This window comes from Caretta caretta, chromosome 1 (assembly GCF_965140235.1).
Source record: "Caretta caretta isolate rCarCar2 chromosome 1, rCarCar1.hap1, whole genome shotgun sequence".
In the NCBI taxonomy this organism is placed as follows: Eukaryota; Metazoa; Chordata; order Testudines; family Cheloniidae; genus Caretta; species Caretta caretta.
The window spans coordinates 242,724,712-242,746,907 of record NC_134206.1 but is presented as its reverse complement, the minus strand read 5'-3'; the positions used below and the strand labels follow the sequence as shown (position 1 = coordinate 242,746,907).

General features: G+C 40.5%; 1 protein-coding gene across 1 annotated transcript in view; it reads left to right on the top strand.

Moving 5' to 3' along the window:
* CACNA1C (calcium voltage-gated channel subunit alpha1 C) overlaps positions 1-22,196 on the top strand; it is a 706,039-nt gene that overhangs the window by 97,987 nt on the left and 585,856 nt on the right. The window contains exons 2-3 of the mRNA XM_048828634.2: positions 10,874-11,197; positions 16,932-17,035. Of these exons, the coding sequence (XP_048684591.1) occupies positions 10,874-11,197; positions 16,932-17,035 (428 nt within the window). The remainder of the gene's footprint in view (positions 1-10,873; positions 11,198-16,931; positions 17,036-22,196) is intronic.

The window sequence follows — 22,196 nt, the reverse complement described above, 5'->3', positions numbered from 1 at the left end:
ATTCAAGGACAGAGGACAACAAAAGTGAAAATTCTGCTAAACAAATATCTTCCTGAGCAGGGGTGTCCAGCATGTATGTAGGAATGTAGATTTAGGAAGATGGATTATTGGAAATAATATTCTAATTTAATGAGGGAAGGGAACTTCTTCCCGCACCCCCTTCTCTGATGGAGTATTATATCTGCAGAAGTTTCCTATGTTTAAGAATGCCCATAGACAACATGATGGAAGGATGCCTAATTGCATGCATTTAGCTTGGGACGCTGACTGGCGGGGGCGGGACAGGGAGGGGGGAAGAGAAGGGCAGCACAAAGCAGCTTCATGAGACACTGTGCAATTTATGGGAAGTAAAGCTTATAGGACATACAACACTGTGAGAAGTAAAGACCCTGAGACAAAGAGAATTACTGCAAAACAGCACACTGTGGTGGAATTACTGTCACCTTTGCCTACCCTGCCTTTGTGCCTGGACTTGTGTATCTAACTAGATGTACTACTGAGCAATAGGAGCACAGTAGTCCTGACTTCTTTGAGGATCTCGAGATAGCCCTGAGGCAAAATGTCTGCTCCAGATTCAGACTTCCTATCACTTCCCTTCCCACCCACCTACTCCCAAAAAATTGGAGAAGTTGTTTGGATCCAAAGTTTTGTTCAACCCATTCTAATAACTAGCTTTTGCTGCAAAATTTGAGTTCCGATTCTGAAATTCATCAGAGATCAGAGGCATTTGTTTTGCATCAGCATTGACACACTCCCCTCCAACTGTCCCCTCTGGTCTCCATTGAAATCAAAGGAGTTATACCAGAGAGGTATTAGGTCGATGTCCCTGAGTGCTGACTCCTGAATTTGCATATTTGATTTAGCTGATAGATGTGAAAAAGTGCATGTAAGCAAGAAAGCTCTCTGTTAGTCTACATACTAGTATTTGTGCTTGGAGTTTGTACCAGCAAGTACATGGAATACACTGTGTTCATGACGTGTGGTTCAGCTACAGCACATATTAATGCATAGATACCATGGTGATAGGCACACTAGAAATGCTTAAAAGCAACAGATACTGGTTTAATGTAGCATTACATGAATAACTGGTACCAATTTGTATTAGAAATGCCTATTTGATCCAGTGTGTTCTTTGGAAGACTGTATTTATTCCAGCAGAACTGTTGTTTTATTTGAAAGCTGCTGCTAGTTATTCCCTCAATTGGTTCTCTCACATTTCTTCCACTACTTCCAGAGGCTTACTTGGGATGAATGCAAATATTCTTCTTAGTAATAGGATCTTTAGGTTGCTGTGGCAGCTGAATTTTCACAGCTGCTGTAGTGGGCCATGGTTCAAAGAAGGGAAATATGTTCTCCAGCTTGGAAATAGAGAGCTGACCCCAGTCGCCACCAGGAGCCTCCTTCAAGAGGCCTGGAAATGCTTGTTGAAGTGGGGGGTTTTGGTTTTCTTTCTGTTGGCCAGGAAAATGGAGGTCCTTCTGGAGAAATTGGAGCTCATTATTTCCTAGGACAGGATAATCTAGAAAAATTCCTTCTCAGTGCAACTCAGTCTGGCAGATTATAGAATCATAGAATCGTAGGACGGGAAGGGACCTCAAGAGGTAATGTAGTCCAGTCCCCTGCACTCATGGCTAAGTATTATCTAGACCATCCCTGACAGGTGTTTGTCTAACCTGCTCTTAAAAACTCTAATGATGGAGATTCCACAACCTCCCTAGGCAAGTTATTTCAGTGCTTAACCACCCTGACAGGACGTTTTTTCTAATGTCCAACCTAAACTGCCCTTGCTGCAATGTAAGCCCATTGCTTCTTGTCCTATCTTCAGAAGTTAAGGAGAACAATTTTTCTCCTTCCTCCTTATAACAACCTTTTACGTACTTGAAAACTGTTATGTCCCCTCTCAGTCTTCTCTTCTCCAGACTAAACAAACCCAGTTTTTTCAATCTTCCCTCATAGGTCATGTTTTCTAGGCCTTTAATCATTTTTGTTGCTCGCCTCTGGACTTTCTCCAATTTGTCCACATTTTTCATGAAATGTGTCCAATTCTGAGCGCCACAATACTCCAGTTAAGGCCTAATCAGCGTGGAGTAGAACGGAAGAATTACTTCTTGTGTCTTTGTTACAACACTCCTGCTAATACACCCCAGAATGATGATTGTTGTTTTTGGGGTTTTTTTCGACAGTGTTAGACTGTTGACTCATATTTAGCTTTTGATCCAGTATGACCCCCAGATCCCTTTCTGCAGTACTCCTTCCCTAGGTACTCATTTCCCATTTTATATGTGTGCAACTGATTGTTTCTTCCTAAGTGGAGTACTTTGCATTTGTCCGTATTGAATTTCATCCTATTTACTTCAGACCATTTCTCCAGTTTGTCCAGATCATTTTGAATTTTAATCTTATCCTCCAAACCACTTGGAACCCCTCCCATCTGCACACTTTATAAGTATACTCTTTCTGTCATTGTCTAAATCATTGATGAAAATATTGAACAGAACCGGACCCAGAACTGATCACTGCAGGACCCCACTCGATATGCCTTTCCAGCTTGACTGAACCACTGTTAACTACTCTCTGGGAATGGTTTTTCAACCATTTATGTACCCACCTTATAGTAGCTCCATCAAGGTTATATTTCCCTAGTTTGTTTATAAGAAAGTAATGCGAGACATATCAAAAGGCTTTCTAAAGTAAAGATATATCACATCTACCACTTCTCCCCTCTCCACAAGACTTGTTTCTTTGTCAAAAAAAGCTATTAGGTTGCTTTGACATGATTTGTTCTTGACAAATCCATGCCGACTGTTACTTATAACTTTATTTTCTTGCAAGTGTTTGCAAATTGATTGCTTAATTATTTGCTCCATTATCTTTCAGGGTATTGAAGTTAAGCTGACTGGTCTGTAATTCCCTGGGTCGTCCTTATTCCCTTTTTATAGATGGGCACTCTATTTTCTCTTTTCTAGTCCTCTGGAATCTCTCCCATCTTCCAGGACTTTTTGAAGACAGTCGCTAATGGCTCAGATATATCCTCAGTCAACTCCTTGAATATTCTAGGATGTATTTCATCAGGCCTTGTACCTGGGGAACAGTCTCACTTTAAAAAAAAAAATCTAGCAGGTAGTTGCATTTAGCAGACATAGTGTTCAGCAGGCTTATTGGGAAATGTGCTTCCCCCCCTCCTGCTGCATAATTCTCAGACTTCCTTTCCTAGTTAAGGCTGGTGTTCCTTGTTCTCCTACATGAGTTGTTGTTTGTTGTTTTTTAAATAGGGTACTGGTATACTGAGGCCAGTTAGTGCATTGTCACAACTGAGCCACAGAAAGGCAAATTACAAGCTAATTTGCTTTTTGTGGGCCTATCGAGGCAGTGCTGATTCCCACCCTACTGGGCTTTTCAAACTAAGCTTTGATAAGATACTCACCTATTTGGTGAGCAAGAGAGAGGGGAGTAGGTTACCAGATTTTCAGAATGGAATTCGTCAAACCGGAGAAGCAGAGGAAGAAACCATACAGAGTGGGAAAATCCTTGATGGTGATTGGTCATCATCATCCTGCCAATTGAAGAGGGTGAGAAGAGGAATCCAGAGTCTGCACTATAGCAGACTTAACCACAGAAAGTAAATTAGCTGGTCAGTGAGACTATAATGCCTTTATTGTAAATACAGGATTATGCCCTTAGTAAATAATTAATCTGAATTGTGTTAATTCAAAAACATGCTTATAAAGAGAAATGTAATCTTTAAAGGCCATATCACCTGAAACAGACAACAGAAACGTCTGAGGTCTATTGTAGCTCTTTCTGACACTGTTCAATTGTTTTTGTTTTGAAGCTCAATTCTGAAATAGAATATATTGACTGAGCGAGACTGTGAATGTAATGTCAGATATTCATGCTGTTTAAGTTCGTATATGTGCAGGAGCACTTCAATGATGCTAATCTTTGCTTACCTATTTAAAAGGAGAGATCAGTGTCTAATAATTGGATGCAAACAAAATATCCTGGCAAAATAGACTTTTGTGGGTCAGACATAATTCCATAAAAGTAGTTTAAGTTATTGTGACTACATCTTAGAGCATATCTTGTACGTTGGATCACTCATTGTTCTGTGACCTCTCACTCCTGCCCCAACTAGAAGACGCTAAATACTAGAATACAAAGAGATAAAGCTATTTCAGCATCATCAACTTATGATTCCCTATTTTTGTTGAGTATATGTTTGACCATAAAGGTCCAACTCAGTTCTGCAATACCTCCTTTCATATCCTCCAATTCTTTCATGTGGCTGCACAGTTGTCTCCTTTGGAAGAAGCATGGGGCTTAACCATCAAATCTTGCTCAGATTTTGGGGTATTTGCTGTGAGACAGAGACAACTGCATTGAGGCACTGTGCAGCTGCATCAGCTCATCGGCCCCCTTTCTCCAATGGAGTCATAGTTTCATGGAGTCCTGCATTCATGGTTGCCACAGGACTCCCCATGTGTGGAGGGTTCTGTGTAGAAAGGAATACTTGTTTATCTTTTTTGTGAGTTGATACTCCACAGGGCTTAAGGAGCCTAGAGGAATTTTGGGAATGTCCTCTGGTTCTCCCTCTCTCCATCCCTAGATCCTTGGATCAAAGCCCTGCAGGGGTTTAAGGGTTGAGAGGAAACATGGTGCTGTGGACACAGTAGATCCCAACACACATCTGGGAGGCAGGAAATCTATGCACAGAGCATGTTTTATGCAGTGATTCTAAGGGGAAGATCCCTCCCAAGGTTCATTAGAATGATGATGGGTAATGTTGTTGTTTTTGTTACCGTAGCGCTTAGGAGCCCCTGTCATGGATCAGGACCCCATTGTGCTAGGTGCTGTACAAATACAGAACAAAAAGACACTCCCTGCTTCAAAGAGCTTACAACCTAAGTAGTGTTAACAAAATTATGAAAATTTGCCATGAACAGTCAATATGTAATTTTCAAACTTAAAGATCTGACTCAGTTACATACAGCCCAGGCAGATCCCGCAACCTACAGTGACTTCCTTTTAATATTTTCATGGTTGCAGCCTCTTTTGCTTCTTACTGGACTCTGTTCTTTCCATTAATGATGTGCAGCATAAAGAGGCTCTGTTGAAGAGAAAAAAAGCAAATGTATCTATTCCCAAGTAAAAAGCAACTTGAATAAGATTTTGTGTGTGTTTAATTTACAAGAAAAATGTTTAGTCTCAGATTTGGCAGAGAATCATCTCAAATAATCTATTTTTTTTGTGTGATCTGGTGTTCAAAACCAATTTATAGCAAAAAATTATTTGAATCTACTACCTGGGCTGGCAACTTGCATCCTGAGTTTCAGCCTGATGTGATGTTTAAAGGGGCAGGTGTATAGTATAACTCTTGCTGTAGCAAAAACTAAATTTCAGATTGCCATTCAGGTTTCATTAAAACCCCTTGTTTGCATTTACGAATTTTGCAGAAATTCTCCTTTTGGGAGGAAACTTTACAATGCTTTGTGTCAGCCCAAAGGTTAATTATAAGAATGTTTGAGCTAACTGTCTTCATTTATTTTTATTATTTATTATAGTAAGCAAGTAAGTGTGGGGGCGGGGGGTGAGGGGAATCTATTTTACTTACTTATCTATTTTAAATATGAAGACTACTTTGTATCCAGTCCTACAGTCCTTGGGCAAAACTCCCCAATGATGTCAACTGAGACTTTAGTCTGAGTAAAGATGGCAGGATAAGGCCATGCTTTTGCACACAAATGAATCCAATGAGTTAACTTTGAGATTTTGAACTTTGTATGTAGCTAGTTCTCAGTGTGCAGAATTGGTGAAGCAAAGTTTTTCCTGTAGCTACAGACTGAAGTTTAAAATCCATGGAATTGTGAGACAACACAATTATACAATTCTGTTGTTCCAGGGCATGGGCTTTTGCATATCTGTGCAGCTGCATCAACTGTAGAGTGCTACAGTTTACAGAGCTGTAGGCAAAAAGAACAATTACACAACTCCATAGTGCTGCAGCCACATTTCATTTTCTACATCTATACAACATTAATGTTGCAAATAATAAAATTAAGTCAGGAAATGCAAAAATTACGGTTCTCATGTTAAAATTAACTTGGCCACATTGAATATACAGTTTTCACCATTTAAATCATTAAATTGTTGGCATTGGTATGACACATACACCATGAATTACTTGCAAACAGCAATTGTAAGTATTTTAATGGTGATCACAATACATTATTTTGGGTGATTTTGCTGTAAAATGTGTAGTGTAATGTATAGCATGTGCAGCATGGTTAATTCCCACTGGTAGACCAATCTTAACTTCAACATTTTGACTTCATTTTAAATTTACAACCTTGATTGATATTTAATAATTTATTAAAATGCATGGGTGGGTTACCTGTGGACAGGATAGCTTGTGGCTAAGTTAGCCCTGATTACAGGCTGAGCCCCACCTGAGGGGAATCAGGGGATTCCAAAGTAAAAGGCAGAAGGCAGTTGCAGCCAGGGGTGGGGGTGAGAGGGGAGCCGAGTCCAGCCCGGCCCGGCCCGCCTGTTGGATAAAGCCTAGGAAACTGTATCGTGTAGACACTGCAGGGAGTAGTCAGAAGGCTTCTGCGGAGTTCTTAGTCAGTAGGGGAAGGCACCACATGAGAGAACCTGTGGAGAAGCACAAATTCCAGGCTGGGCATGCTAGGAGGCAGACTGTGCTCTGCTGAAACTGGGACTGTGAGAGCTTGTGTTCTGTTTTCAAAGACTTTGTGTTATTTTGGACTACAGAGTGACAGAGACTGAACTAGGGTTGAGGCCTGGAGGGCTGCTGTGTACCAGAAGACTAAATAAATGGAACCCCTTGTGGGAATTGTTTGAATTATCTTTAAATAGTGACAGGGTTCAGAGTAGCAGCCATGCTAGTCTGTAGCTGCAAAAAGAAAAGGAGGACTTGTGGCACCTTAGAGACTAACAAATTTATTTGAGCATAAGCTTTCGTGAGCTACAGCTCACTTCATCGGATGCATTCAATGAAGTGAGCTGTAGCTCACGAAAGTTTATGCTAAGATAAATTTGTTAGTCTCTAAGGTGCCACAAGTCCTCCTTTTCTTTTTAAATAGTGAGTTATTAAAGGGCCCTGATGAAAGAGAATTAGAGGCGGTTGGTGGCCACTGTGCTACAGTGTCATGAAAAACGACTTTGCTCTCAGTAAAATTCACTCCTGCTCTTCAGCCGTCCAACATGAGACCTCTGCACCATTGAACACTTATGGTTTAGTACCGACCCTCTGAAGGAGAAGAGTGAATTTTGCCCTATAAGAGAATACTTTGCAAGTTTTGGCTATGGTGCCTTTGGTACTATTTTGCCTGGTGATATCAGTGGTTTATTCCATTTTGTATGGAACTGTGTGAGCTTTGTGTGATTTTTTTTTTTTTTAATTTAAACCATTTCTCTAAAGTGCCTGTAGATCAAGTCATTTGTCACTGCCTTTAGTTATGGAGCACAGATAGTGTCTGCAATCTCAGAAACTCATTAAACAGACAGATCTTTATCAGTAATCAATATTTTCAATATTTGTTAATATTAAACTGTCATTGACTAGTCATTTAAAATTAATTTGTGCCAAAGGACTTATTATGGGCCTCATCACCGCAGTAGAAACAAAAGATAGTGAAGCCACTAGAAGATTGCATTCTTAACCAGACCAATACATCAGTCAAAATGCGTAGACTTGAGTTCTTATGTTGAACCTAACTAATAAGCAGTACTAACAGAGAAATTCCCGAATTGTAGAGAAGTCTTTGTTAGAATGCAGCGGCTGTTTACTTTCATGACAGTGGGATCCAGCCAGCATGGTCAGAACACAGTGGTAATGGGTCAGTAAGTTTGCTTCTTCTGTAAAACACAGATCTTTTCCTATCCTCTCCAAAAAGTGTGTATTAAAGAGCAGCTTTAGGTTAGAGAGATGGAAAGGGAAGATAAAGGAAAACACTGCATATGAAAACAGTCTGAAAATAAATGTGCAACCCAGAGTATAATTGATAAGAACTGGAGACTTGTTGTCCCACACTAATAGTGCACCAATTCACCAAGGCATAGAAAATGTAAAGTGTGTTTTGTCTGCCATGTTACCAACTGTTTAATCTAGAAAAGATCTAGGCAACCTATGTACTCTGCCCTAAAATCTATTTTTCTGCACTCTGACTGTTTTGTATGGGTGTGAAGCACCACATTTCTGGCTCCAGTCCACTTCTGTTTTCTTTCTAACATACTGCACCCTCGTTATTAATCAGCTTTAACCCATGGTGCCTAGCCACGTGGTCTTCAGTTGTCTTCTTCTTTCGTATGGCATAAAAACGAGTAATGTGTGAGATGTCCAAATCTAGGTTGGTGGTCCAGTTGATTGCCTCAGGTGACATGAAGTGAATGGCAGAGGTATCACCAGCAAATGATCACTGAGGACATTGGTTGACAAGGCATTCCATAGTTCGAAGTTTGTTTTTGCAGTCACAAATAGGATTATGTCTTATGGAGGATGTAGGTACATCTGCCATCAGATGTGGTTACAGTTCAGAATGGACCCTATATTCTATGAGAGTGAAAAGCTGCTGGGATCTTTGATTGGGTCCATGATGAATTGTGTGTTTGGGTCATTGAGTTTGACATCCACCTTGCTTGCCACTGATCCTTGGAGAAATCCCAAGTCTTTAAAATCTTGCATTGCAATCTAAAAAGAATTTGAGTCGGAATCTCAGTATGTTATTTTGGTCTTCATGTATTGGAAGATCTTTATTCCCTCGAATATGGTGGGACTCCCGAAGGATTCTCATATTGCAATGAACTTGGGGTGGGTGGATGTGTGGTCTTCAAATAACAGAGAGAGCAGGAGACAAGCTCAAAATTTTCCTGCTATGAGAAGAAAACTAGAACAGCCTGATAATCTCATGGAGATGGCTGACATAAAACATCAGCAGAAAGAACAGGACTACTTGTGGCACCTTCTCGCAAAGACTAACACGGCTGCTACTCTGAAACCTGAAATAAAACATCAGCTGACCTAATAATTTTCTGTCTCTTCTTTCAGTGAGAGATGTATTTTAAAAGCTTATGTGCTTTTTACTTAGGGGCATAGATTAGAGCAGAAGACTGCAACAGATTAATTGTATCTTTCTGTTCACTCTAATGCATTTATAATGCAGCTATTGCTGTGGTATCTTGACACTATATAGACAATTTGAAAGCAACAATTACAGAAGATTTAAAAAAAAAAAGATTTCCAAGCAACTTGCTAACTTCCCTCCCCCACTTTTAATCATCTCTCAGAATGTATTCTACGGATAGGAGGCACTAGGTTGCCTTCTTCTGGTCCCTTTTGTTTCCCTTGTACAGGAACTCAATTGGTCTGCCTGCTTAAATATCACTGGATTTCTTTATTAATCCTCCTTAAAGCAGAACACAGTCAATGTTAGGTAATGAGCTAGCTCTGCTATGTAAGATGATCTAACTCCTTCCTCTGGTTTCTCCCCTTCTGCTCCCCTTTGCGAGTATGCCTTTGTGAAGAGCAGCAGCACCTGATCAGAGGTGAAGGGAACTGCTGTCTCTCAAGGATAGCTGATGTTCTCACAAGTTGAATAATTTATTTATGTGCTGTGAAGGAGTAATTGTAATTGGTTCAAATTTATACTGCTACAGGACATTCCAGCTTCCTAATATAATTACTAATATCCCAAAACATGAGCTACTGCCTAGTTCACAGATAAAAATATATAATAGAATTTCGAGGCTTTCCTTTTGAGCATATGCAAATGTGTAGTTCACAGCCAGAACGTGGCTCATTGTTTACATATCACAAAAGGGTGTAGCTAAACAAAAGCTCATGTGCCATTTCACCTTACAGTGAGGTCATCTTGCTAAAGATTTGGAGCATCAGGATTTTAATGATAGCAAACAGATGTCATAGACATAGTAATTTGGGTCTGAATATATGAATTAGAGTTTGCATTATTTCAGTACATGATCAAGGAGAAGGTGTCTGAAAACTTTTAGTAAAACACAAATGTCTTAAATAATGGGAAAGAGTACTTAAAAATTTATTGGCTGAGATAATTTCTTTGAATGGTAACATTTTGGTGGGGTTTTTTTTGGTTTGTTCAAATGTGACAGTCTCTTTAAAATACAAGCAGCAGAAATAATGTTTAAAAGTCACCAGTTCATGACACCAACACAACATACTCTCAGGAATGAATTCATAAAAGGAGTTTTAAAGCTATGTTTTTATTTTTGGTTTTTTTCTTTACATTTTCGCTTTTCCTGGGTTTTTGTTAAGCTCCTGGGAGTGTTTTTTTTTTAAAGTAGCTATGATGTCAGTCCCCTATGCTGTTGAAAAGAATAGAAGACCCCTTTACCCCTATGCACACGTCAGGTCAAACTCCCTCTCTTTTTGTGTGTGCATGCGCCTCATTTGGGGTCATTCTACACATTTACATGTATGACATTAGTCTATTTAGTCCTGAAGGAGTGAGATCTATCCTGACCTTTATGAACTTTCAAACTACTGAACTTGGCTAAATGAGTGGGAGAAGATGGGAAAGGTGGACATTTTCTTTTAACATTGAGTGCCTAGTGATTGTATTGATTGAAGGTTGTAAACAACTCCATGTCCATGGATTTTCATGTGAGAGTATTTCAAGGTGATTGACACTGCAGAGTAGTATTCCCATAAAATGAAGAAGTTGAACTGAAGGGAAGTGCTTTTGTTAACTTTTGTTAACTTTACCCTACGCTTACTTAACCTGAAATCTTTATTTTACTGAAGCTTAAGCTCTTTCAAAGTAATGTTTCCTTCTCCTGCTAATATAGCTTAATATATTTCTTTGTTTTTCATTCCTAGGTTCCAACTATGGGAGTCCCCGTCCAGCTCATGCCAACATGAATGCCAACGCAGCTGCAGGGCTTGCCCCAGAGCATATCCCTACTCCAGGGGCAGCTCTGTCATGGCAGGCTGCTATCGATGCTGCCAGGCAGGCCAAATTGATGGGTAGTGCTGGCAATGCAACAATATCCACAGCTAGCTCCACGCAGAGGAAACGACAGCAGTATGGGAAACAGAAAAAACAGGGTACAACCACAGCTACACGTCCTCCCCGGGCATTGCTGTGTTTAACGCTGAAAAATCCCATCCGGAGGGCATGCATCAGCATCGTCGAATGGAAATATCCTTTTCGATTTAGTCACATAGAAACGAGCAAGTTGTTATTGTGCATTAGGCACAGTGCATAAATATGAATAAATAAATACATTAGGCTGATGGGCACCTCTGGGAATCTAAAGTCGATGAGTAGTCTCTGATGAGTTCATTGAGAACAGTTGTGCTCAAAAAGTTTAGGCAACTGTACTAGGCTAGAGTCTTGACTGTACTGCAGCATATCAGAAGCCCGTAAAAGTTTTGCCTGATGGAGTTAGTGTCAAATTTTGCCCTTACAAAAGCATGTACAACTTATGCTGAAATCAGTTGGAGCTGTGCAAGGATCTCTGAGGGCAGAATTGGACCCATATTATATGAATGATAGCAATGGATCACATGCTTTTTTAGTTACTCATGCTTTGCCTATTGTGTAACTTAGGGTACATCTACACTGCAATAAAAAACCTGCAGCAGGCCCAAACCAGCTGACTTCGGCTCACTGGGCTCGAGCTGCAGGGCTGTTTAATTGCAGTGTTGACTTCTGGTCTTGTGCTGCAGCCCAAGCTCTGGGATCCTCCTATTTCACAGGGTCCTAGAGCCCAGGTTCCAGCCCAAGCCTGGAAGTCTACACAGCAATGAAACAGCCCTGCATCCTGAGCCCTGTGAGCCTGAGTCAGCAGGGTCAGCCACAGGTTTTGAATTGCAGTGCAAACATACCCTTAGAGAATTTGATGGTATGTAATTCAAAATTCAAGAGCTGTGTAAATCGTGGTGGCACACTAAATAATACAGTATGCATCCTGGAAAGAAAAGGGAATGGCATTGGCATGGAAGAGTGAAACATGATAAAGTGTTTTCTGTGATTGGGCCAAATCCTGTTCACCTTACTCATGGGAGTAATTCCACTGAAATCACTAGGACTATTCGCATGAGTAAAGTGAGCAAGATTTTGCCTGTTAACTGGAACTGGGCAAGAGAGAGAGACTAGGGGATGAGTGTGTGACTTATAGTATAAACAATCCAGTAAAAGTTAGAGAGTGGGTGTCTGGATCTAGCATTATGAGCAAGGGGCAGACAGTCAGATAATATCTATTACCAGTGTGACAGAACAGTAGAATTCAAGGGCCCAGTCCTGCTCCCCTTAAAGTCAATGAGAGTTTGGCCATTTACATCAAAAGGAGCAGAACCTAATTTATAATATAGTTTTATTTTGTACAGTGTCTGTCAAACTGTATCCCAAATCCCACTGGAGTGAAATACACATTAAAATACAAAGAAAAACTTTCAAAACAACATAAATCAAAACTAGTCAGAAATGATGATTGTTAGAAAATCACTAGGTAGGCAGGGATCTTCAATAAATCCCAGGGACAGAACAAGAGGGTTAGGGGTAGGAGGGGAAACAGGGCTCGGATCAGCCTTTCTGATGAAAATAGTTCAGAACTCAACAGCATGTAGGATGATGGAAATTGACTGATGGTTTTTAAGATTTGATGTGCTTATTTAGATGTTGCTCCCAATGAGGTTTGGAGGGCAAAATGTAAAGATGGGAAAGAACCCAGCACTATAAGCCTGTTTAGACCTTGCTGAAACAAAATCTTCTTTTTCAGATGGAGAATGTGTTAAAAATGGCCCTGTCAATAAGGGTTCATAGATGTCCTTAAGCATCTACCAGTCTGTTCCTTCCTTTTTGGGATGCTAGTTCTTAATCCCTTTGATTGGTTTTGCTACTTGTTATCCCTTCTGACCCAACACTAATGCTTTTAGCATAAAATGATGGATGGATGACTTAGGGGTCTAAACTGAATATTGGTTTATTTACTGGCACCTCAGTAACCACATGTCTTCAGGTAGACAGCATGAATTGAAGTTTGATAAATGAATAAGATCAGTGTTGGATGAAGGGACTTGTGTTGTAAAACAGGATGGAGCACTGATGAGCTTTGGAGAGGATCAAGCAATGCAGTCAAATCAATTTGAACATGCTGGTGCTCGATTTTTGTTTATTTTATTTTTTTAAAGCTAGTAAATAGTAGATTTTTTTTCTATCAAAAACTGTCCCTGAAAGTCTAGTGTTTACAACCACAAAATATTTCAATATCATCAAAGGGTTATGATGAGATTTCATCTTATTCAGCACTGTGATTATTCCCAATTATTTAAAATTATTTAGAAGGGCTGGGCTTAATGTTCTGAACACTTAAAGTCAAAGCACACAGGATGTTAAATAAATATCAGATGTCATTAATGGCCTTTTTATTTTCCTATGTTGTGATTTGCAGCTTCCCACAAAAAAAAAAAAAAGTCCAAACCTGCAAAGCCTTACTTCTGAGATGTGTCTGGTCACATATATACAAGGGCTCCCATTGTAATAGATATAGTAACAGTTATTAAAGGGGTGCTATCAAGGTTGTTAGGACTAAAACTTGGCCTGTGAGTACCTGGAAAGTTGTATTCTATTGTACCTTAAGGTTCCCAACTGTGCACTTTTTATATATCTGATAAAATCCTGACCCTATTGAAATTCAGTGGGCGTGCTCCCAGTCAGTGGTGCTCCCAGTGTCTTCAGAAGGCCAGGATTTTACACCAATCCTTGCTCTAGTGCAACATTTAGACACTGTCAATTTACATTTGGCTCAAAAATTAAATTTGGAAATATTAAACTTTTATAAAACCTAACACCAATATAAATGTTCCACAATTAAAAAAAGAAATTCCAGTGAAATGGTTTTTAGACAAAATAAACATTTGTCTACAGTGCTTGAAACCCAAACACTACAGCATTAAGATCACAGAAATAAAACTGGCTATAAATAAAAGTTAAACCAACTTTGGTCTTGATTCTTCAAAGGCTTGGGCATGTATTTAACTTTAAACACTGGGAATCATATCCATGTCTTTGCAGAACTAGGATCAGAACTGATTGTCCAAAGAGAGAGAGAGAGAAAAAGTAAACAAAGGCCATAAAGGGTGACAAACTGGATTTTAAAAATTCATTCACTTTCCATAATCTACGGTCTTATTAGTAGCATACAATAGTTAAATAAATGTATGTTTCCAGTATTTAATTTCTAAACTGACACTGTTCCTTTCAGAAAAAGACCTTAAAAAGCAGCAGCCAACAAGAATTTGGGTGCTGATTAGAGCTGGAATAAACTAGTTCATCAGAAAAATTTCACCACCAAAAAATGAAGTTTTGGTTAACCAGAAATTATTCACAAACGTGTGTTGAATTCACTGAATAGTTTCAGCCCCCTTTGCCCCCCCCCCCAACAATTTTTAGGCTAGAGTGACATGGGGATTTAGGTGCCACTCACAAAACTGGAGGTGGTGCCCATATTCCCCTTTTACCCAAGCCAAGAGCATTCACTCAGGATATAGGAGACTTGGGTTCAAGCCCCTCTTCTGCCTGAGATGGAGCAGGAATATGAACTTGAGTTTCCTGCATTGAATGTGAGTTCCCTAACCACTGGACTATAGGGTATCCTGGTGTGGGTCTCTCTCAATGTCTCCTGTTGAAGCTGTACCACTTTTTGTAAATTCATTGGGCCAGAGCCAGAGAGTGAGACTACACTTTGGTGGGTAGGGCACTCACCTCAGAAAGGGGAACACCTGGGTTCATGTCCAGGCTGTAGTGCAGGGGGGTAAAACTTTTTGGCCCGAGGGCCACATCGGGGAATAGAAATTGTATGGCGGGCCATGAATGCTCATAAAATTGGGGTTGGGGTGTGGGCTCTGGGGTGGGGCTGGGGATGAGAGGTTTGGGTACAGGAGGGTGCTCTGGGCTGGGATTGAGGGGTTTGGAGAGTGGGAAGGGGATCAGGGCTGAGGCAGGGGGTTGGGGCATGGGGAGAGGTTCAGGGAGTTCAGGCTCTGAGTGGTGCTTACCTCAAGTGGCTCCCAGAAGCAGTGGCATGTCCCTTCTCCTGCTCCTATGCGGGGGCATGGCCAGGCAGCTCTGCACACTGCCCCATCCACAGGCACCGACCCTGCAGCTCCCACTGGAGCGCATAGGAGCCAGAGCGTGGCCATGCCATGGCTTCTGGGAGCTGCATGGTGTGGCCCCCGGACTGAGCTGTGTGGTCCAGCCCTCGACCCAGCACCCCGGCCAAAGCGGGGCTGACCCGCGTGGTGCGGCCCCAACCTAGTACCCTGGCTGGAGCGGGGCTGAGCCGTGTGGTCTGGCTCGCAGGCCAGCTTAAAACGGCTTGCAGGCCGGATCTGTCCCGCAGGGTGTAGTTTGCCCACCCCTGCTCTAGTGACTATTTATATAAAGTGGAAAAGGTTCAGCAGGAGAGATTGAGACCCACCCACTGAGTAGGGCATTCACCTGCAATGTGGGAGACTCAAGTTCAAATCCATGCTCCACATCAGGCAGAGGAGGGACTTGAACCTCGGTCCCCCATATCCTGGGTGCGTACACTTGGCTATTGGGTAAAAAGGGTAAAAAATATTCCCACCTGCTTCTCCGCTTGGTGAATGCCTGAAATTGAAATATTATGTTTTGATCAACCTGAAATAAATTATTTTTTCATTGTTTTGTTTTGTTTTGTTTTCTGTTTGTTTCTCTGAGAAAACTGAACAATTTACATTTTGGGTCAATCTAAAACAATTTTGATTTTTTGTTAGATTTTTCAGTTTGGCCAGTGAACCAAAAAATTGGTTATTTTCACAGCTCTAGGCCTGATATTGCACACTTGTGTATGTAACTCTATGCACCTGAGTGGTCCTATTAAGATCAATGAGTCCATGTGTGCATAAAGTTAAGTGTGGCTCCAATCCAATTCCTGCTGAACTCAGTGGAAAGACTCACATTGGTTTCAATGGACATTGGATAGGGCTCTATATGTATAAGTGGTTGTGCAGGATTTGGGCCTTACTGTGCGCCCCAAAAGTAAATTTTTAAAAAGTGTGTGTGCACGCACACCTTGGAGCTGAAATGCCCCTGCATACGTTTCCTGGCATAGTGTGTGTTTGGCTAAAGAGTATCCCTGACATATTGGCTAGGCTGTCATTTGTTTTGCATGTGAAGCCAATGTACACAAAAATACAATTAAAAAAAATCCTATTCCAGCAAATAGATTATTAAAAAAAAAAATCCCTGGCTTGAATCCTTCAGATAAGGTGGTGCAGTATGAAAACTTTAAGATGGGCCACTTTTTACCTTAACAACCTTGATCATGCCTTTTAAACAACCTCTGGTTAAACACACGCACACACTCTTAATTCCTTTTGAGATCAAGACTGAGGAAAGAGATGCTGTGTTAAAAATATATCACAAGCTATTTGTTACAGATCCTAGTGCTTCATTGAATGTCTCTTTGAAATGTGAGGGAACAGGGTTAAGAAATGCTAAACTGCTGTCAAAAATATTTAAAATATATAGTCCTAAATGACAGCTGTATATGGACAAGAGAAACTGTATCACAAAAGGAAAGAGAGGTCCAGTCTGAATAGGCATTTCTATTAAAAATAGCACAACTATACATGAGGGGAAAATAAAGTAAAATTCAATCTAAATAAAAGAAGAAAAAACATTTAAGAAATCTGTGTTTACTCTGGCACGCGACTGGCCTACACTGCTTTTGACATATTAGGAAGAATCTTGGCTGGGACCTCCTAAAAGCACTTAAAAAGGCATATGTTTCTTTTCAGAATATAAGGGTCTTGGAATGTTTTCTTTAAACAGAATTCTTATAAATCTTTTTTTTTTTACTTGTGTGCACGCATTTCAGAATAACTTCCTTAACTCCATTCCTCAGACCATTTGAAATAATTATTTTACTGACTATTTTTGCCAATTGTGTGGCCTTAGCTATCTATATCCCCTTTCCAGAAGATGATTCCAATGCCACCAATTCCAATCTGGTAAGTCCTCACAGATGTCCAATTTTACTCTTTTGTAGACCTTGTTTAAAACTGACTGGAGAGTCTGTCAGGAGCTAAGGAGAAAATAAGGCATGCATCAACTCCATACAACAGAACTGTGTATTTTAGTTTTGAATGCTGTATTGCTCTTTATTCATATTAGCACCTGTCTCATCAAGGCCTGTTGTAGGAAAGAATATTCCAAAAAACGGTGAGAATCCTGTATGTGGTGTTTTGGTTAGTAAATCTGTGTGTGCTGTAGAAGTGTTTGGTAAATTTAAACTACAGGTGTTTTCAGAATATCTTTAATTATTTATTGCTATGCCTTTGTTTCATTAAGTGCCTTTGTGTAATTGATAAGGTCCTTTTCTCAGGCGGTGTACAGCAGTGCAGCTTGGTGTCTAATTTCTAGGAAGCTCGTTGGGACTTGTGTGTGTTTGAAGGACTTTTTTTCTCATGCCTGGGAAGATTGCTGTTCCTGTTTCCATTGATGCAAATGCCACTATTTTGGGATAGGTTGTCCATGGAAAAAGGAAGGAGTGTTTACTTTTGGCTTAGTGTGAAGTCATAGCAAAGAACTCTGTTAAGGCAGAGCACAACACAAAACAGAGGTCTGGAATGCAATCCACAGAACAGAATAAAATTTAGCCCTCTCTCTGAAAATATTATGTGAATAAATCTAATGATCTGATTGGGACAGCATGAAGTCTTACTCTGGGAGGGTGAGACTTGAGATATTGTTCTCTTACCCCAGTTGAAACTCTGTCATATGAGAGACCTTTTGGATGGATAGAGTGGGGGAAATAAGGGCCATTTCTCCTAAACAGAGACAGCTGGCATGTATGACCTGTTAAAAATGTCATGCTATTCTCTGGGGAACTGGTCGTTTTGATTAAATATTCTCTTGAAGTTGTCTAAAACAAATTGCAGTAAAAATAAAGACTTTAGATCTTTCCTGGAACACAGATCCTGGGTAACATCTTAAACTTACTCTTTTGCTTTGAGAGAAAAGGCAGGTGAGGTAATACCTTTTATTTGACCAAGAAGAATATTAGCTGACCCACCTTGTCTCTCTAGCTGATGCTCGCCCATTGGGGGACCTAAGCAGGAATATTTTTGCCCACCCCCAGTACTAAAACAGGCAAGTTCTTATAATAAAAAGTGAATAGGGGGCCCCCTTTGAGCTGTTTGGGGCCCTAAACAATTGCTTAGTCTGCTTCTGCCTAGCACCGGTTCTGCAAACAACCTTCTTGCTTTGAAACGTCTTTAAAAAGTTAAAAACAGGGAAGAAGTGTGTGCCTGTTCATGTGTTTTCAGCCATTTTCCACTTAGCTTCAAACTCATATTGGGTTTTCAACAAGGATGTTTGTGAGTTGGTATCATGACCTATTGCCGTTTGTCCTGCTTTCTGATTGAACCGTTGGAAACAGAGTGCTGGATGATGATGATGATGGGTTGTGTGGGTGTGCGGATAATTTACTTTAACAGGAAAACACGTCCCTTTTCAGCAATGGACATCTTTTAATAAAAGTCAAACAACAGTTTCTGTGTCTTATACAAACAGGAATTTCCCTTAATGGCCATTATAATAAACAGAATACTGTCTTCTTGTCTACTATACATTTTGATTTATAACATTAAAAGATACAAATGAAGCAGATTTGAAGCTTGGAGGACTTCAATTTCATCCTATTCCAGAGCTAAGTTAAATTGGGCTGAGGATACTTGTCTTATTTCAGCATCATGAAACTACTGGATAATGGCAACTGAGTAACATTTCAGATAAACTTTGGTAATAGGATCAGGTAGACTGAAGTTGGCCTGTCTGGCATTATGATTAAAATTAAGTTGAGCAGCTGCCATGCAGAGATCTGTTGCACACATATGGTACCTCTGTTTAATATCTCACCTCATCCCATGACCGTCCTATCAAAACACCTCCCCTTATTTGTGGGTGATATAATATAAAATACAAGAATTCCTAGGGATAGGTTAGTAAAAGGTGTCCACTTTGCTTGGGGCTGGGTAGAAATAATTCATGTATTTGGGCAGCTGGTCTAGGGAGTTAGAAAAAAAGGGGGAAAGAAAAAAAATTAACTGTTTCCCTATATCCTGGTGTTGTTTTTTGATCTCAGTGGAATAACAATTTAAAATGTCAGCAAAGTCTCACATAGTAGGTCAGATGTCCAATGGCAGTGAAGTGGGGTTTCATTCAGTGGCAGTAAGGCTTTACTTTGCATTATGTGCTGAGCCCTGGAGCACTGACTGCTGAATGGCCTCTTGTCCTGCCCCTTGTAAAAGGGGCATTCCGTTAAAATCAATAGAATGTCAGGACATAACCTGGTTGGTTCATCCTAAGGGAAACCTCCCCTTTGCTGAATTAAGCTTTCAAGTTGTATTTCATTCAGTACAGAGTTCTACCTGTTAACATTTTGTTTTCTCCCAAAAGGTGATATGCACAGGTTTTAATATTTGTACCCTGGAATTAAAAAAAAATACATTGTATAACCTATTTCACACACAGTGCATTCCAAAATGCTGCACAGAAATGTGGAATATAATTAGTTAAATATTAAGCAATAGCTAAGGGAGAGCAGAGCTAAGAGGTTTAGATAAGGGTGAAAAGATGTGTTCTGCAGAGATTTGGAATGAGATGGAGTGTTGATGGGGCACAGAGGTAGAAGAAAATTGTTCCAGAGCTCATCAACTGCAAAGCGCAGGGCTCTTGCACTGAAATAGCCAAATTGTGTGGAAGGGACAGAGAAAGAAGGGCTTTAAGTGCAGAGAGAAGGATTATAAACCAAACATACTCCTGTTCTAAACCCAAATGTATTTTGTGGACTACTTTTGCTTGATGCAAACACTCAGCTGTCAGTTTATTTTATTCTCTAGTTTAGGAGTCGAGAACCTCAAAGGATTATTTCTGCGATAGAAAGGGTGTGTCCTATTTCACTGTGGGTATGTTAATATTGTGTGCAGGTGGGCATATACTGTGTTATCCCTTTCTTTTTTAAAGAGTCAGTCTGACTGAAAGGAAGCAGAATGTGTCCAGCTGCCCAGGAAAAATCTTCACTTAGGTAACAAGTCTTGCTTCACATTCACTTTGCAATTTCATTTGGGGTGGGAGGGGGAAGATGGAGCATTACCATAACAATTCTTCCATCCGTGATTTTCTGAGACGTGGAGAACTTCTTCAAGAGACATATTACCCAGTATGTGATGTGTAACAATTCTTCTTCTTCTTTTGTTTTTTACAAGGTTCGACAGAGAAAAACAACTGTTTTCCAATAAACTGGCACACTTTTCTCAGGCTGTGAATGCTACTTTTCTAATATCTCATTGTCACTTTTAAAGCAACTTTTTCTTTTGAGATGGGGGAGAATTAAAACAATTTTTTAAAAAAGTTAATGGCAAGGTTGTTGGGTGGTTGTTGGGAGAAGAGGGAGTTGTGGACTGTGTGAACTTCCACGAGTGCTTTTCTTTTTGTGTGAAGCTGAGCAAAATGGTGGCTAATGTGGATTCACTGAATAATTATGATCTGGGGAAATTCTACCTGTGAGGGTATGAGATTAATCAAAAGTCAAACAGGACATATTTGTACTCTCCATAAGAGTCTTGCTCAGAAGTACATACACCTCACTCCACTTGGATAATATCCACTGTCACACATTCACCTCCCTCTTTTTATCACCTTTGCCATTAGGTACAATACCTACTCTGCACTAAATCAGAAGTTAGGAACATACATAAGTCTTATACGCAGTTCAAATAGCACAGGCCCTTACCATCTGAACTGAAAGAGAATCTTCGTAACATGTTAAGATGTTAATATAGGATCAAGGACACACAGATGAAAAGTTCTGGTTCCATCCGTGACGGGCACTTCTACGTATATACACTAACCAGTTCATTAAAATATTAATATAAGACTTGCTATCCTGGATTACACCATCAAGCCATTTTAACTGGGTGTAGTGATGTAGACTGGGTTGTGGAGAGTTGCCCATAAATGTGTTAGGTTCCTGGTGCTGATTGGAAGCCCCCTTCCTCAGCGCTCTGCATGGTTATAAATGTGTTTTTTGGGAGTGGCTCCTACAGGCTGCTGTCACATTTGTTGTTAGACTGTGAGTGATGCACAGTATTATCACCTAATGGTGCTGATGCACCATGCAGACGGGGTCCCACAAGTTCCATTAGCCCGGCTGTTAGATGGCTCACTCTGTTTCTGCCTTGACGATGAGAGATTCCTGCAGCCAAGCAAGGAGTCAGGAAAAGAGTCAGTGTATAGCTGCCCTTCTTTCTCAATCAAGTAATAGAGAAAGAAGAGAGTGAGTCAGGGGTCATTGAAACCTCTCCCAGCCCATCACCAGTCAGGCCCCAAAAAAACAGTGGCATGAAACCTAGGCTGCATCCTTACTCAGCCAGTCCAGGAGTTTTCCACTTCCCCTTAATTCAAACCCAAATAAGGGGAATTTTGGGGTGAGTAGCCAGGTCTCCAAGACAAATATTGTTGAAACCAACAGGGGACGGGGGGAGAGAGGAAAAAGAGATGGAATGTATGAGCACTGATGACATGAAAAGGAGAGCAGAATTCAAGAGCTTAAGGAATGATGGACACACAACTGATTAATTGATTGGCTAAGGACAGAACTGATTACATGACTGAGAGGGAGCTACAGCAGATGAACTGGGGAAGGAAAAGACAGAATTGAATTGTCTGGGGTGGGGAGACTGGGTAAGAACTGCTTGGGAAGGGGCATGCAAAACTGATTAAGTGTTGGTTAGTGAATGTGCATACAACTGGACTGAATGGGGGTGGAGACGAGGAGAACAGATTGTGGGGGAGCATAGGATGAATATTGCTGTGGCCACCTGGCACCTTCCAGTCAAGTACTGCCTCTAATTCAGTGTTTTTCCTTCAGCAGTGGCTAGCGCTGTACCTGTTCCAGAGAAAGGCCAAGTCTCCCCATAACAAATAATCAAATCATGTATACATTTTTAATACTCCAGAGTATTTCTGTATTTACCAGGCAGGAATGCAGTGGTCATAAAGACACTCAAAAGGATACTGAGGTGTACAGTGGAATGACCAGAACTTTTTATAACATTTCATGGTACAATTTGCCTGGTGTAAGGAATACTGGGCCATATTCACCAGTGA